This window comes from Sarcophilus harrisii, chromosome 6, assembly GCF_902635505.1.
Source record: "Sarcophilus harrisii chromosome 6, mSarHar1.11, whole genome shotgun sequence".
Taxonomy (NCBI): Eukaryota; Metazoa; Chordata; class Mammalia; order Dasyuromorphia; family Dasyuridae; genus Sarcophilus; species Sarcophilus harrisii.
This window is the reverse complement of record NC_045431.1, coordinates 252,707,157-252,725,418: the sequence shown is the minus strand read 5'-3', so window position 1 is coordinate 252,725,418 and position 18,262 is coordinate 252,707,157. Positions and strand designations below refer to the sequence as shown.

The 18,262-nt window shown below is 31.1% G+C and overlaps 2 protein-coding genes across 2 annotated transcripts; both read left to right on the top strand.

The window, feature by feature from the left end:
• Positions 1-70: 70 nt before the first annotated feature.
• Positions 71-1,003, top strand: LOC100929010 (olfactory receptor 5D13-like). Its single transcript, XM_003774327.1, has one exon. It carries the CDS (start codon positions 71-73, stop codon positions 1,001-1,003), a length of 933 nt encoding a protein of 310 aa, XP_003774375.1.
• Positions 1,004-10,027: 9,024 nt separating this feature from the next.
• Positions 10,028-11,712, top strand: LOC100929266 (olfactory receptor 5D13-like). Its single transcript, XM_003774328.2, has 2 exons — positions 10,028-10,945; positions 11,680-11,712. The coding sequence occupies exons 1-2, from the start codon at positions 10,028-10,030 to the stop codon at positions 11,710-11,712; spliced, it is 951 nt and encodes a 316-aa protein (XP_003774376.2).
• Positions 11,713-18,262: the final 6,550 nt, after the last annotated feature.

Genomic DNA, 18,262 nt, shown 5'->3' with positions numbered 1-18,262 from the left:
TACCTATATCTTTTTCACTGTACTATTTTATTTTTCAGAATATACCATCAGATTCCTTTGAATTCTAACCATGATGATCTCTGACATAAATCAGAGCTCTCCAGCCACATTTATTCTCTTGGGATTCTCTGAGTACCCAGATTTTCAGATTCTTCTGTTTCTCATATTTTTGGCCATCTATGTGATCAGCGTAACAGGGAATGTTGGAATGATTGCAATCATTACTATGAATTCCAAGTTACACACTCCAATGTATTTTTTCCTTAAACACTTATCCTTTGTAGATTTCTGTTACTCCACTGTTGTTGTACCAAAGATTCTGGAAAACTTAGTTGTGGAAGATAGGTCAATGTCTATCTCTACTTGCATCACACAATTCTTTCTTTTTGCTACCTGTGTTTTTACTGACACCTTCATGTTGGCAATGATGGCATATGATCGCTTTGTGGCCATTTGTAATCCCCTTCTATATAGGGTTATCATGTCCCAGAAACGTTGTGCCTTTTTGATGGCTGCAGCATATTCCTGGGGTCTATTTTTCGCTTTACTTTTCACCTACTCTCTCCTTGTGTTATCATTTTGTGGGACTAACATCATTAAAAATTTTGTCTGTGACTACTCTGCCATACTCAATGCTGCCTGCTCTGACAAGCACTTTAGTGAGTTGATACTTTTTATATTTGCAAATTTTACTATGTTTAGCACACTCATGGTCATATGCTCTTCTTATATTTTTATTTTTGTTACTATCATGAAGATGCATTCAGTTAGGACAAGGCATAAAGCCTTCTCCACTTGTGCCTCTCACCTGACAGCTGTTGGAGTCTTTTATGGAGCAGTCCTTTTCCTCTACTGTATACCCAATACTAAAAGCTCCTGGGTCACCAAAAATTTGGCCTCTGTTTTCTATGCAGTGGTCATTCCCATGTTGAACCCCTTGATATACAGTCTAAGGAACAATGAAGTGAGAGAAATAATCAGGAAGTTGATAAGCAAAAAATGAGTTCTAATTAAATTATTGTCATTATCATAATCATCATCATCTCTACCAATACCACCATTATCAACAAAAAATAGGAACTTCTACAACAGAAACAGCAATAACAAAATAACATCTACATCTATTGTTTAAATATTCTCCTCAAGTTAATGGCTTAATTATCTTAAGTGAAGAATTAGTACATTCAGAATTTTTCTAATACTTATAATCATTTGGTAATTCCATTTAGCTATTTTATATGTATCACATTTTTTTAAAAAATCCATGCAATAAACTGAAAAAATAAATCCCATCACCACAAAACTTATCACTCTTAAAGACAATATAATAATGTTATTTATTTACTGTTCTTGCCATTGATCATTGATCATACATTAATCATTGAAAATATACATTGTACATCTCTTTTCAGCAATGTTCTACTTTTTCACTTTCTTTTAATACTTCCAGCTTCCTTTAAATATCAACACAAACACCACCTCATAAAAATAGAACATTTTCTAATATGTTTGCTCTCCAATAAATATTGGATTTGATATGTATATAGGTATATTATTAACATTAATTTTATACATAGATACTATGTGGGTATGTTAATGTCTTTACATATATATATATATATATGCATATAAACACACATATATATCCATCTCTATGTGTGGATATATAAATATGTTCAGGAATACTATAGTAGTTGTAGCTGTTAATATTGTATAAGAATGATTGATATTTTAAATCATGAGTGCAAAGCATTAAAAAAAAATATGATCATTTTATTCAGGCAACAAAGATTTCCTGAGCAGTAATTCTCAAACTAAATTCTTTTTAAGAGTCCATTACTTTTCAAAACACAGTTTAATATTTATACCAGAGTATGGCCTGATTAAAAAAATATGACTATAAAATTGTATTTTGAATTTAATTCTCTTTTTAAATTGATTTATATTTTATTAAAATAAATATATCATTTGAAAAATAATGCATATGTGTGAAATAATATTTATTCTATCTTGTATTATACCTCTGTTTAATTGTTAGGGCATGTTATATTTCATCTTTTTTTGGAGCTAAACAAACTTAACATAATAATGTATAGTGTGAATTTTAATTTCCATATGCCTAAAACAACACTACAAAAACAATGATGATGATAATGAAAACAAAAATACTCTTTCTGCCATATATTCAATATTTCAGATTCTGACAATATGTCATAGCTCTCTGGTTTGTTGATGCAGGTGAAAAGGAGGATGCCATACAAATGGTATTCTTCATCCTCAGCTGTTCAATATTTTTGTGCATTTCTTCTCTGACAAATTCTGTTTTGTCAGTTTTTTTTTCTTCTAAAGCAACACACATATCCTTTTTTATGTGAGTACTATTTTCAAGTTTCAGAGTTTTTCAGATCCCGAATAAGAATGTGATTAATCTGTGATTGATCTAAAAAGTTCCTTTTTTAGAAACTTGTTGCAATCTGAAGTATGTCTGTCCAAGGTAAACAATTGTTCTTTAGTCAGCCATGTTCAACTCTTCATAACTCCATTTGGGGTTTTCTTGGAAGATACTGGAGTATTTTACCATTTTCTTCTCCAGAAATTTCTATATATGAGGAAACTGAGACAAAGAGAGTTATGTGACATGCCAAGGGTCACACAGCTGAAGACTGTCTGAGTTCAGATATGAATTAAAATTCTTTTGACTCCATGCTTCCACTGTTTACTGTGGTATCTACATTTCCCCAAAATAATGATAATTATAATAATAATAATAGAAAATTAATGATATAGAATAACTCTCACTTAATCATTTCCATCATATTTTTGCTGTGAACAATTAGAAATTATACAAAAAGGAGATAAGAAAAAATAAAAATCAATTTAATCTGAAAAATGCATATTAACTTTCCTAACTATTTAAGGCATTGTTCTGGCCATCAGTGATACAAAGGTCAAGTAACAGCAATGAGAAGAGCAGAAGGGTGTGGGATTTACACACATACACACACACACAAACTTGAATGGATAAAGGTAGTTCATTCCCTTTAGTAGAAAAGTACCTGAAGATTTTGCAACTTTATGCAATATTCATTGATTAAGGGATTTCTTCTTGTTTCTACACTGCAAATTGCATCTTATATTCAGGTCTTTGGACACATGATTTAATACTCCCCAACCATAACTTTTTCCTTTCATACATCATATATTTTGGAATATTTTGCATAAAAAAGTGGCAAGTTTCAAATATTCAGTAAATACTTTCTTATGGAGGTCCTGCTTGGTGAGAAAATTTAGTAAAATAGGGTATTAGCATTTTTATTGACTCAGTTGAAAATTTCAGTAAGTTTACTGGTTATTTTATTTAATTTAGTAATTTTCTATTTGTTTTGCCATAATTATAGAAAGTTTGATTAGTTCCCTCTTTCCCATGTTTGTCTTTTTTCCTTTAATGTAATCATTGCTTTTCCTACTAAATTATGATTATGGAAAGAGGCTGCCTCTAACCTTGTCATGCAGTTTATTATTTTTTATTCTGGAAATTCCCTACATATGTGTTCCTTTTGATTCATTGCAATTTTAGTTGCTTGGTGCTGTTGATTGGGTGCAGAGGTTACTTTACATATGGCAACAATTCTTCCTTCTGGAGTCCTTGCCCCACTTTCTATTCTAGAAAATACTGTGATGATCTTCACTTCTGCATCCCTCCTTTTCCATAATTCTATGCAACTTTTACACATTAAATCTAGTTCTTCCCTTAAGGGAGAAGCAGCAATTTTTCAGATAACAATCCTTTAAAAAGAGGAACACAGTTATTGTCCCCACTTCAAAATTTGTAGAGGGCTGAAACTCTGAAAAGGTGTGCTTGAATCAGAGAGCATAACACAAGGCTAATTAACTATTCAATATGAGATAATGGATAAGCATATACTTTGGTGTTATGGTAATTTGATGGCTCTCCTCTTGATTGGAGTTTGCTAAATGTTTGGTGGTGAGGTAATTGTAGGCAAGCACTGGAGGGCTAAGGGAGAGAGGAAAAGAGAGGCTGGAGACTCCGGACTCCAGAATTCAGGATACATCTTTGCTTAGTAAGTTGCGTGGCAGCTTGCCTGCCTCCTTCACTTCTCCCCCTAAAGACCAAAGACTTTGATTGATCCCGTTTCTGGCTGATCCTGAGGCCCTCTGGGGAGCTAGTCCAGATATTATATTGCTAGCCCGAACATCATAAAAAATATCTATTGTCAACGCTCAATATCACCCAGACCTCCAAACAAACACCACATGACATGATCCCAAGTTTCTTAACATTTTTGGACACTCTCCAGCTTATCAATATTCTTCCCAACATTCAGAGCTGAACATAATATTTCAGATTTGATATGACAAGGGAAAAGAAATAAAATAACTATAATTTATCTTTTCTTTGACATTATATCTATTTTAAAGTGATGAAACTTCCATTCTGTTTGCTATTGTGTCTGTCAATCAATCCTATTTAAACTTTTAGTTCATCAAAACTCTGATTGTTTTTTCCGCAAATAAACTATTACCTTGCCATGCATATATATTCCATCTTTTACTTGTGAAGTTAACTTCTTAAATAAGAACTTTATGATCTGCTGTGAATAACTCATTTTGAAATTTTGTATGGAAAATAAATTTTCTGTATAATTGATTCATAATTTCTATAATCCTTTATTATTAAAATTTATCTATTAACCATGAAAAAAGAAAAAGTCATCACAGACTTTGGAGCAATGTATGTACAAAAGCAAAAAGGTAGAAATACAAATGTTATCTTCAGAGAGCAATGAACAGAGCAATTAACCAGCAACTATGATTCCATATAGGAAAAAAAAAAAAAAAAACTATTTGAAGATTATGCTGGAGGTAGACTAAATTATATATATATATTTTTCTAAATTATGTATCTAACAAAAATAAAAGGAAAAATTTATACTGTAATTAATAAAGAGTAGTTAAGAAGCATCCTGGTATGGTTTGTATGATGGTAAATTAGAAATATAGAGAATCTGGGCTCATTTTTCAATGGTTGCTTTTGAAGATGAGACACAGTGTAGTGGGAAGAGAGTAAGGCACAGAAGAACCAGGGGAGAATCAAATCTTTTCTGTTTGATGTCTGTATGCGCCTGACAAGTCATTTAATCTATGACTCATTCATAGATTCTCTCTCTTCTTCTGTTAAAAGGAATGGACTTGATAAGTGATAAGTTTTCAAAACCTAAATTTCTGATAATCATAAACCTGGAGGTGTGTGCTATGGCCACTAAGATTGAGAATACTTAAAACACAAACCAAAAAAAATCCTGAAAAGAGATGGGCAAAATTGAAAGAGCATCTATAAGACTCACAAGATAAATAGAAAGATTTTTTTTTTCTTTTTGGTCTAGAATTGAGCTATCTAGTCCATTATTTTTTCATCGTTTACTCCTTAACTATCCTTCAAATGAGTGTATTGTGTATATATTTATACATACATATATTTGCATAATTATACAAAATCATATACACGCAAAGATAAACAAATGCATATAATATATAATACAAATCCAAAAACACTTTAGTACTGTGGGAATTATGAGAGCATGAGAAAGCAGATTTTTGTTCTAAGTCTTCCTCTGAAGAACTTGTTTGAATTAAAAGAACTTGAAAAAAATCATTAATTAAGTTGTACCTCAGATAATAAGACAAACTATATTTTAAAAAATCCTGACTGAACAATTCAGGGCAGCTGAGTGATACAGTATGCAGGGCACTGATCCAGAGGCAATGAATTCAAATCCAGCTTCAAACACTTACTGGTTGTGGAATCTTAGGAAATTCACAACCCTATTTGTTTTGGTTCTTCATCTGTAAAATGAGCTGGAGCAGGAAATGGCAAAACATTTCAATATGTTTTCCAAGAGAGCTTCAAACTGGGTGAGGAACATTGAGAAAAGTTGAAAAAAGACTAAAAAAAGAATTGAAGCTCTCTGCTAAATTTCTAATTGTGCTTTAAGCAGCTTGCACTGCATGGATGAGTCTTTGTTTATATAGCAATAATGTACTGACAGATCATATTGATGAGAATTTGGTGCAGACATTTAAACAGGAACAAGAAAAGATAAGTTGTGATAGTTAAGAGAGAATTTCTTGTCCTTTATGTCCAAGTCGTTTCATAACTTTTTGTCGTTTTTGTTGTCATAACTCTTAGGAAAAAGAGTGAAAATGGTTGACTGACTGACTGATAATTGCAGTCATTAAGGTCCACAGTTGAGATTGGATCAGAATGATTTGAATTTAAAAATGATCTTTTATATTTACAAGCTATGTGATCACAGACAAGTCACTTAATCTTTGCTTACCTCAATTTAATTTCTTGTAAAACTGGGAAAATAATTGCACCTACTTCTGAGACTTGTTTTTTTTTTAAATATGTTAAAGTATATGTTAAATATAATATATGTATACATATTTATACAATTATCTTGCTGCACAAGAAAAATAGGATCTAGAAAAAAGGTTTAAAAAATGAGAAAGAAAACAAAAATGCAAGCAAACAATAACAGAAAGAGTGGAAATGTTATGTTGTGATTCACACTCATTTACTATAGTTCTCTCTCTGGGTGTAGCTGATTTTCTTCATTACTGAATAATTGGAACTGGTTTGAACCATCTCATTGTTGAAGAGCTTCTCAGAGTTCTTATGAGAATCTAGAGAGGTAATATTTATAAAGTATTTAATGAGTTAATGAAAGTTAGTAAAAGCTATGTTAATATTATTAAGTATCAGTCGTAATGTGTTAATAACAACAAAAAGCATTAGCAATACAATGAGTTTTAAAAATTCCTGAATTTCAAAAAAGATGATATAATATAATGGGGAATCATAAAACAAATAAGATGCATGTCTCTCTCTCTCTCTCTCTTTATATATATATATATATATATATATATATATATATTATGTGTGTGTGTGTGTGTGATTTCTTGGTGATAAAGTGGAGAAAGGGTTAATATTAATGGTTACATCAAGTAAAGCTTCAGTAAAGTTGGGATTTTACCTGGCATTTCTAATTAACAAGGGATGCAGTAGATCAAAATAGGACAAGAAGTAATATCATATCTTAATCCCAATCCGTTACCCTGTTTTGGTGATTTTTTTAAATAGTATTCTTATGGTGGACAACAACCATCCAATCCTACTGTGGGTCAATTACTGAGTTAGATGATATTACAGTAATTTAAATTGGAATTGTCTCCTGTTGCTTTATCTTGGGAGACATCATTAATATTAGTTGAAGATATATTGGCCAATTATAAATAATATTAGTGGAAAAGAAATGTCTGACTATAACTATCCCTTATAATTTCAAATAAATACTATTTTCTTAAGGCAGAATTATCTTTGGTTACTTTTGGGTTCTAGTGAGGCAAGGTAATTAGTATTGGGCATCTCTTTCACTATGTTCCTTGAGATACATTAAATTTGACATCATTCATCCTACATTCAGGTTATTGGCACAATATTAACATCTCTCTAAAGCTGAGTTTTGCTCTATTTCTTGCTGAAGTGTGTTCAAAAAGTGATTTAAGAAGTTTCCAATTTAAGTTTCCATTTTCAGAGATTTTATACATGTCCATTACATTTAAATTTTTATTCTGATCAATTTTGGGGAAGGTGGTATTTATTAATAGAAGATATTGTTTGCTACCGATCCCAAACTCAACAATAATTTACTTATGTTTCTAGGAATCAGCTATCCCTAACCTGGTAATTACAGATGTTATGCCTAGACATTATCTTGCGTTTTCTTTTCAGAATAAAAAATTGCTACCAGAAAATTTCTTCAAATCTCTTGATCTATAAAGACCTGTCAGGCAAAAGAGGTAGGTGCTGCCTTTAAATCTTCCTTTTCATCAGCTGGGTACATTTAGTGGATAGTTACTGTTTTGAGAGCACTGTGCTAAGCCTCAAAGATGCTAAGAGGTATCAGAATCTAAGTTCAAGAATTCATAATTTCTTCTATGGGAAAATAGGATAGATGCATATATAAAACAAATGCAAATGTCAGAGACCACTAACTGCATGTGTTTAGTTTTAATAGATAAACTGTGCAATTAGTTTTATGACAAATGCAATCTTCAAGGCTAACTATCCCGAGAACACTTATGAAAGAGGCAAACTGGAACAAACTGTGGAAGAAATGGGGTGGGAAGTATGAGGGAATGTGTAAGGCAGGGACAATTCTGTCAGTAGAAGAAGGAAGTAAAAAAACACAGACACCGAACCAGATAATACCAAAGATGTTTCTTCCATCAAGTCTCAGGTGAAGGCTTCAGAAATTCAGGTTTCTGACTCAGAGTATTCTTATATCTATATGAACATTTATTTTTTTTTTTGCATCTCTGCTCAAATTATTATAAAGTCAGGGAAAGTCTTAGGGCTCTTATTTACCTGCATAGTTTTATCATTTGTTTTAAATCTATCCCTGTACTATTCAAACTTGAAAAGCAAGGATAGAATTAGTTGATAATGAATTTCTCCTCCTCCTCCTCCTCCTCCTTTTTTTCACCTCCCAAACATTGCCATTATCCAACAGTATATATAGAGAAATATTTTTGACTATGAGAATTACAATGGTATGACATAAATTTTTGGATTGACGACTTTGGAGAATAACAGATTTTTTTTTGAACTGCGACTTTCTAAGTACTTATTTTAAAGAGTTCCTCAACTATTTGTCTTCATACAGAAGATGATTAATAAGTTATTAAATTCATGTGCATTTGGAGAACATATTCAAAATCAACATAAACATATATTAATAGATCAGAATGGGCTATCTTCTTTATTCTGTGTACCTTATGACTATATAGAAGACTTCTATAGAAGAATCATAAATACAAGTTCTAAAGTTTATATGAAGTGTTTCCTATTAGTTCTAACTCTTGCTAAGAAATCACCTAATGACTCAAAGAGAGGAGAAAAAAAATCAAAGAAAACAATATAAGGATTGGAATATAAGAATTTTTTGTTTAATTCCCATTTGGATACAGATGCTAGGAACAACAAAGAAAGAAACATGTCTGTGGATTTTCTCCATTCAGAATTCTCTACATTTGGGATAATCTTCCATTTGAATCAATTCCTTTTCTTCTGTTGCTTCACCTTGAAAGACTTCATTATTATTAGTTAAGGACAGTTTGGTAAACAACAGATAATATAAATGGTAAATAAATTTTGTGATAAACTATCTCCTATAATTCCAAGGAAATACAATTCCCTGAAGACAGAATTTCCTTTAACTAATTTTTTAGATCTTATTTAACCAGACAAGGTCATTGGTCCTTGGCTTTTCTTTTCCAATGTTTTTTTTGTGAAAGAAGTTATCCACAGAATCCATCCCAGAATTAGGTTGCATTTATAAATTTTATGGGTATCATTCTCAGAACCTTGATATTACCTGTCACTGACCCCTAATTCTATCTCCTCTGAGGAAAGCACAATTATGTTTCTTCTCTTCTCCTTAGCTTTTCTTTCCACCTGTCCTTTAAATTTTGAGCCCATATTATTCCACATTTCCTCATTAATCCTATATCAATTTCTCAAAAAAAACCCCATCATTTTATTTGAGTTTTTAATAAAGACAAATTTCACAAGTTTTGTTATTTTTTTTTAATTTTATTTATGCCTATAATCCCTTTCATGGGATTATAGCTGCCAATGTAAAATCAACTTTTGCAAAGTAGATTAGCATCTGACTTATTTAAAGTATTAGTGATTTTCTGAATACCTAGGAGTTTAAATATTATTGCAGGGTTACAGCTTAGTTCATGTCAGAAGTAAGAAAAGAATCAAGACTTCTGTTTTCAAGTTTGACCCTTTATGTATTAAGGGTCATAGAAAAATATTTTATTCCTTTAAATATCCTTTAAGTTTCATCATTTAAACCTAGCTTTTACCTATGTCACTCTCACTCTACTACTTTGTTTTTCAGAATTTACTTTCAACTTTTTATGAACGTTAGCCATGATGATCTCTGACAAAAATCAGAGTTCTACAGCCATATTCATTCTCTTGGGATTCTCTGAGTACCCAGAATTTCAGACTCTTCTCTTTTTGTTGTTCTTGGTCATCTATGTGGTCAGTGTAATGGGAAATCTTGGAATGATTGCAATCATTGCTGTGAACCCCAAGTTGCACACCCCTATGTATTTTTTCCTTAAACACTTATCCATTGTGGATTTCTGTTACTCCACTGTTGTTACACCAAAGCTGCTGGAAAACATAGTGGCAGAAGATAGGACAATGTCTATTTCTACTTGCCTCACACAATTTTTCTTTTTTGCTACCTGTGCTTTTACTGACACATTCATGTTGGCAGTGATGGCATATGACCGTTTTGTGGCCATTTGTAATCCCCTTTTATATATGGTCATCATGTCCCAGAAATGTTGTTCCTTATTGATGGCTGCAGCATATTCTTGGGGAGTACTCTTCTCTTTGCTCTTTACTTTTTCTCTTCTTACATTATCTTTTTGTGGGACCAACATCATTAATAATTTTGTCTGTGATTATTCTGGCATACTCTATAATGCCTGTTCTGATAAACATTTTAGTGAGCTGATACTTTTTATATTTGCAAATTTTAATATGTTTAGCACACTTATAGTCATAATCTCTTCTTATATTTTTATTTTTGTAACTGTGATGAAGATGCATTCAGTTAGGGCAAGGCATAAGGCCTTCTCCACTTGTGGCTCTCACCTTACAGCTGTTGGAGTCTTCTACGGAACAGTCCTTTTTCTCTATTGTATTCCCAATACCAAAAGCTCCTGGTTCACCAAAAATGTAGGTTCTGTTTTCTATGCAGTGGTCATCCCTATGCTGAACCCTTTGATATATACTCTGAGGAACAATGAAGTGAAGAATACACTCAGGAAGTTAATAAACAAACAAAAAAAAATGATGTCTCTTTAAATTACTAGCATCATCATCATTATATTCACCATCACCGACAACAATGTAAACAAAAATAGCAGCTTCAAAAACAGGAACACCAACAACTAAACAACAATATCAACAAAATATTCTATTTGAAATGATGGATCTCATTCTCTTAAAAGAACAACTAATACATTGAATAAATCTAATACATATATCCATCTGTTATTTAGACTTAGCTATTTTGTATGTGTCATATTTTCTGAATCCATGCCTAAATGGACAAAACATTTTTTAAAAAGTATCTATCCAAATTCCTTTAATCTTTAGTATTGTGTTATGGGTTGGCCTCCATTCCATCACCATTATACTTTTCATCTTTAAATAACTTGGAAAAACAATAGTAGTAATTTTTGATGATTTTTGATATTGATATATTCCAATGCAATGGTAAACAATCTAATGGAAATTAATTAATCTCTGAAAATACTTATTGTATATCTTTTTTTTTCTGAAAAGTATATTTTGTCACTTCAACCTTTTGGTACTTCTAGCTTTAATCAATAAATCATTCAATATTTAAAATCAATACAAGCACCATCTTCTAAATAAAGAACATTTTCTAATCCCTTTTCTTTCCATTATGTATATTCATTGCATAAATGGATACTATGTGGGTATGTAGATGCCTAGATATATGTATATACATATAACTTGTATCCATATCATCTATATACATTCATCTACAAATATGTTCAGAAATATTATAGCTATGATAGCTTTTGATATTGTCTAAGAATTATTGAAATTTCAAATGATGACTTCAAAGTATTTTTTTTAAAGCCAAATTATCAACAATGTGATTATTTTCTTCATGAAAGGAAGATTTCCAGAGCATTGTCAAATGCATGATTAAAAATTAGAATTACAAAATGCTACTTTGAATTTAATTCTGCTTTTAAATTGATTTATATTCTGTTAAAATAAATATTTGTATTTATTTTATAACAATTTAATTACAAAAATTATATTTATTTAATAATAAATTTATACTTATTTAATAATTCATTTATAATAAATATTTATATCATTTAAAAATAATGCATATGTATTAAATAATACTTATTCTACCATGTATTCTATCTCTCCTTTATTGTTAGGGTGTGAAACATTTGATCTTTTTTTGGAGCTAAAGAAAATAACACCATAATATCTAGTGTGAATTCAAATTACCATGTGCCTAAAATAACACAAGCACAACAACAATGATGAAAAGAACAAAAATACTTTCACAGATTAAACATTTCAGACTCTAAGAATATTGCCTTACTTTCAAGTTTGTTGATTCAATGGAAAAGGAGGTGGGAGAATGCCTATATGCCATCATTTTTTTTTTAAATCATAAGTATTATCTTCATGTTTCAGAGTGTTTCAATTCCTGAATAAGAAGACACATAGTCTGTATCTAAAAGTGAACTTGGTGCTGTCTGTAGTCTGTTCTTCTAGATTAAACAATCATTCTTTAGTATTTTAAGTCATGACCAACTCTTCATGACACATTTGGGGTTTTCTTGGAAGATAATGGGGTGTTTTGCCATTTTCTTCTCCAGACATTTTTATGGATGAGGAAACTGAGAAACAGAGGTAAGTGACTTTCCAAGGGTCACAGAATTAGAGATTGCCTGAGTCCAGATAAGAATAAAAGTTCTTTTGACTCCATGCTCCTACTCTCTTTATTGAGACTCTGACCATAAATAGCTTTGATGGAGACAGAGAAGAGATCTCAAAGTCTGAGAACACTAAAGGCAACTTTTCTCCCAATGAAGCCCCAAAGGGTTTTGAGTCCTCATCTCTCAAAACTCTCTTGGAAGAATTAAAAAAGAATCTTAAAAGAGAGTTAGAAGAAAAATGCAGAAAAAATCAAAACTTTGCAGGAAGTAAAAAGGGGAAAAGGAAATACAGCAACCATCTGAAGAAAACCACTTAGAAAATAGATTTAGTAAAATGAAAAACAAACCATGTAACTCCTTACAAAATAGATTTGAGGAAATGGGAAAATCATATGTCTCCTTAAAAATAGAATTGAAAAAGAAATCAACTCATTGAAAAACAATATCTGCGAAATAGGAAAAAAATTCAATGAACAAAAGAATTCATTTAAAAGTTCAGCTGTCCAAATGCAAAAAGAGATAAAAAATCTTATTGAGGAAAATAATTCAGCAATAGTTTGAACAGAACAAATGGAAATGAATGACTCAATAAGACTTCAAGAGTCAGTCAGACAAAACCAAAAAAAAAAAAATGAAAAACATATAAGAAAATATAAAATACCTCATTGGAAAAAAAAAGATCTGGAAAATAGATCTAGGTTAGACATCATCCTTGAGGAAATCATCAAGGAAAACTGCCCTACTCTCCTAGAAACAAAGGGTAAAATAGCCATTGAAAGAATTCACTATCTCCTGAAAGAGAACCCAAAATGAAAACTTCAAGGAATATCATAATTAAATTTCAGAATTAACAGATCAAGGAAAAATATTGCAAGGAGTCAGAAAGAAACAGTTCAAATATAAAGGGTAATCACAATTACACATGACTTAGCAGCTTCAACTTTAAATGAGGTTTAAAGGAATCTAATATTCTGAAAGGTAAAGGAACTTGCAATGTAGCTACAATCAACTATCCACAAAATTAAGCATTCTGTTTCAGGGGAAAAGATGGGCAATCAGTGAAACAGGTGAATTTATTTTATTTCTGGTGGAAAGACCAGGGTTAAATAGAAATTTTGATGTTTAAATACAGAACTTAAGAGTACCATAAAAAGGTAAAAAAAAAAGGAAAAAAAAAAAGGAAAAAAAATAACAATTTCTTAAAAAAAATAGTATAACCAGGGGATCATTGTACATAGCAACAGCAAGATTATATTATGATCAATTTTGATGGAAATGGTCCTTTACAACAATGAGATGATTCAGGCCTGTTTCAAAGGTCTTGTGATAAAGAGAACCATCTGCAAACAGAGAGAGAACCGTGGGGACTAAATGGAGAAAGCAAAATTATTTACAGTTTTGTACAAATATTCTAAGTCACTTTTGATTAGAGAAATGCAAAATAAACAACTTTGCAGTACCATTTCACAATATCAGATTGGCTAATATGACAGAAAATAAAAATAATAAAAGTTGCATGGTATGTGAAAAAATGGTATATTAATGAATTTGGGGTGGACTTGTAAACCGATTCAACCATTCCAGAGAGCAATTTGGTACTAAATCTGCTACATCTGTAAACTAAAGATATGATTTAAAAGATTAAAAAGAAAAAAAAAGGAAAAAAAGAGCTATTTTTTTCAATAATACAAACTTTTGTTGTTGTGGCTAAGAATTAAAGATGCAGGGAATGCTCATCAATTGGGAAATGTCCAAGCAACCTGTGGTATATGAGTGTGATGAAATAGTATTGCACTGTAAGAAATGACAAGTAGGAAGACTTCAGAAAAATACTGAAAAACTTACATGAACTGATGGAAAGAGAAGTGAGTAGAAGAAGGAAAACATTGTGCACATAAACAACAGACTTCTACAATAAAGAACTGTGAATAACAATTATTCTCAGCAACATCATCTACGAAAATCCCAAAGGACTCATGATAAAACATGATATCTACTTCCATTAAAAAAAAAAAACAACAAAAACAAACAAAAAAAAGTGATATTGTTTGAATTGTCTGAAAACAGATGGAATAATGTTTTTTTTCTTTTTCTTTCTTTAATTCTTTTCCTTTTTTCTGTTTCTTTCTATTTTTCTCCTCCCTTCCCTTTATCTTTTAAATCTATGTTAATATTTTTGAAGGTGGAAAAATTTCCACCTTTGAGACTTATTTTATAGAAAATTCCATTTTCTGAAACTGACATAGCAGAAGCATTTTTAAAAATTGTAAACATATAAAAACAATAGAGAATCTAAGGCTTAGGTTTCAAAGGATTAAAGACAAATGTAAGATCCTCAGCATAAGTGCTATATTCAGGTTTCAGAGAGAGTAAAATGATTCTTTTACTCTGAGCTTTGCTGTAAAATAGAAGGAACCACATCTTCTTTATCAATTCAGTGGGCAAGATTATACACACACACACACACACACAGACACATATAAATATACACATATTTATGTATTTTATTTTTTACTTTTTGGTCAAGCATTGACCTACCAGTTACTTAATTTTTTTTTATTGTTTACTCCTTAACTATCCTGCAAATTAGTGTGACTTTATATGTATACGTATACAATGCAGATATATACACATTCATTTAGTACGGTGGAGACTATAAGAGCATAAGAAGGCAGATCCAGCTCTGCCTCTGAAGAATATATGAGGAAGAGTTTGGATTAAATGATCTTGGACAAATCATTTAATTACCTTGTTTATGAGAATATAAGACTAAAACAACAAGGGGCAGCTTGGTGATACAGTGTATAGAACACTGATCCAGTCTCAATGAGTTCCAATCCAACTTCAGACACTTGTTTCATCTTAGGCAAGCCACAAACCTATTTATTTTAGTTCTTCTTTGTAAAATGAGCTGGAGCAGAAAATGTCAAAGCACTCTCATATCTTAGCCATGAAAATCCCAAATAAGTTCAGGAACAGTTGGAAATGAATGGTAAATTTCTAATTGTGTTTAATTAACAGGTTTTATACTACATCGAGCGGTTTTCACATACCAATATACTGACTTATCATATAAATGAAAATTTGGTGCAGATATGGAGGGAAGAAGCACAAATAAGTTGTGATAGGCAAGACATTTTTGATCTTTATACAAGGTCAGCAATCATATAAACATTTTCAAAAAATGACAATTTATTAGAATTTTTGAAATGCCAACTATTGGCCACATTTAAGGAGAACATATCTTCAGGAATTATGATAAAAATATAGCAATATGATATAAAAGTTAATATATACAATCAAATTTATTTTGGTTTAGGGGAGAGAAGAATGAATGAGTGAAATAAGCTGAAAATTGTACTTTTAAAGAATGAAGGGGAAAATATAAAGCAGTAGAAAGTTATATATGGAAATACTTTGAAGTGTTGAAGATTAGCATGAAAAATTTATGAGATTATTCCTGGATGACAGTGATACTGGAATAAGCTAGACATCTGGATTTTCTAGGTTGGAATACTCAATTTACTGGTGGCATATTGTGTCACAGTTTTTTTTTTTCATAGAAACTTAAGGAATTGAAAAATATCCTTCTGTTGGACCCAGTTACATGTAAAATAATTTTTTTACATTTATTTTTAAAGTTTTTAGTCCCCTTTTTCCCCACAGCCACTTCCTTTATTTTTAATAGTATTTTATTTTCCCAAATACATGCAGTTTTCAACATTCACTTTGTGTTCTAAATTTTTCTCCCTCTCCACTCCAAATACAGCAATCAATCCTTTATAAGTTAAACTTGTACAATTCTTCTAAGTATATTCTCATGTGCATCACGTAGCACAGGAAAAATGAGACCAAAAGGAAAAAAAAACACAAAGAAGGAAAAAAAAAATACAAAAGCAAACAACAATATAAAAGTGAAAATACTATTTTATTCCCTATTCAATCTTCACAGTTCTCTCTCTGAATGCCAATAGCACCTTCCACCATAGATATATTGGAATTGCCTTGAGTGACCTCATTGATGAAAAGAGCCAAGTTTATCAAAATTGATCCATGTTCTCTTGATTCTGTTTATTTCACTTATCATCATATCATGTAAGTCTTTTATATGTACATGTACATGTACATATCATGTAAGGCATTTCTGAAATTAGCCAACTCATCATTTCTTACAGGATAATAATATAACATTGAATTTTTGTACCATAACTTATTCAACTATTCCACCAATGATGGACAGCCACTAAATTCCTAGGTCTTTGACATTTCAAAAGGGGATGCTACAAACATTCCACCACTGCCTTTAAGAAGGCATATGTATTACCCATGCATATAATTTGTAAGTAAAAAGCTATTAAAAAAAGAAGGCATAGGTAAAGTTATGTAAAACAATTCCATAAAAGTCATGTTGGGAAAGAAAACATAAATTCACTGCTCATCCTGCACCCCCCCAAAGGAAACCCTCAAGAAAAATAAAGATAAAGAAGGAGTATGCTTCAATCTGTATTCAAACACAATCACTTCTTTGTCTGATTATGGATAGCATTTTTCATCATAAATCTTTCAGATTCATTCTGGATCATTGTATTGCTTAGATTTCCAAAATTTTTTCACAGCTGATCATTCCCCAATATTGAATTACTTCATAAATAATACATTTCACTTTGCTTGAGTTCATGCAGGATGCAGGACATTCCAGGTTTTTCTAAGTGCATCCTCCTCACCATTTCCCATAGAACAATTATATTTCATCGTAATCAAAATTTATTCAGTCATTCCTCAGTTGATGGGCATACTTTCAGTTTCCAATTACTTCTATGAGAAGAGAGCTGGTCTACATATTTATATACATATATGTCTGTTTCCTTATTTTTTAAAAATTACTTTTGGACTTCACAATTAATAGGTCAAAGGAGTTCATTCATTTATCAATTAGGGAATGATTTAATAAATATAAATATGACTCAGTTACAAATATATTTAAGGAGTTCTTTGTCAGAGAAACTTTCTTAAAAATTATTTCTCCAATTACTATTGTTAACTGTATTTTTCCATATTTGCTCTATGCTCTCTCTCCTTTCACTCTGATCCTGCTTAAAAAGTGTTTTGCTACTAACTACCTCTTTCTCCAATATGTTCTTTATTTTATGATCCTTTCTACTTCTTCTATCCCCCTTTCTTCCTACTTTACTCCAGGGTAAAAGAGATTTCTATACTCATATTGAGTTTATATGTTATTTCCTCTTTCAGCCAATTCTAATGAGAATAAGGTTCACTCAGTATTCTTTTCATTTCCTTCTTCTCCTCTACTGTCAAAGATCCTTCTTGCTTCTTTTGGAGCAAATAATTTAGATCATTCCAGTTTTCCCTTTCCCATACTCCCAATATTTTCCTTTCACCCTTTAATTTGTTTTGCTAAATATATTTTCTCTTCATATTCAACTCACAACTGTGCCCTCTGTCTATATAAACTCCTAACTTTCATAATAATGATAAAGTTCTAATAAATACAAGTATCATCCTTCCAAATATGAATATAAACTGATAAAACGGATAAGTCCCTTTTGATATCCCTTACCTGATTACCTCCTTATGAGTCTCATGAGTCCAATATTCGAAAATCTACTTTTTCTATTCATCTCAGTTTTTT

Bases quoted from the DNA above. Each gene is read 5' to 3' on its own strand.
- LOC100929010 (XM_003774327.1), top strand. From the start codon at position 71: ATGATGATCTCTGACATAAATCAGAGCTCTCCAGCCACATTTATTCTC.
- LOC100929266 (XM_003774328.2), top strand. From the start codon at position 10,028: ATGATGATCTCTGACAAAAATCAGAGTTCTACAGCCATATTCATTCTC. The intron at 10,946-11,679 runs ATAAACAAACAA...TCATCTATATAC, and splicing joins AGAATACACTCAGGAAGTTA to ATTCATCTACAAATATGTTC.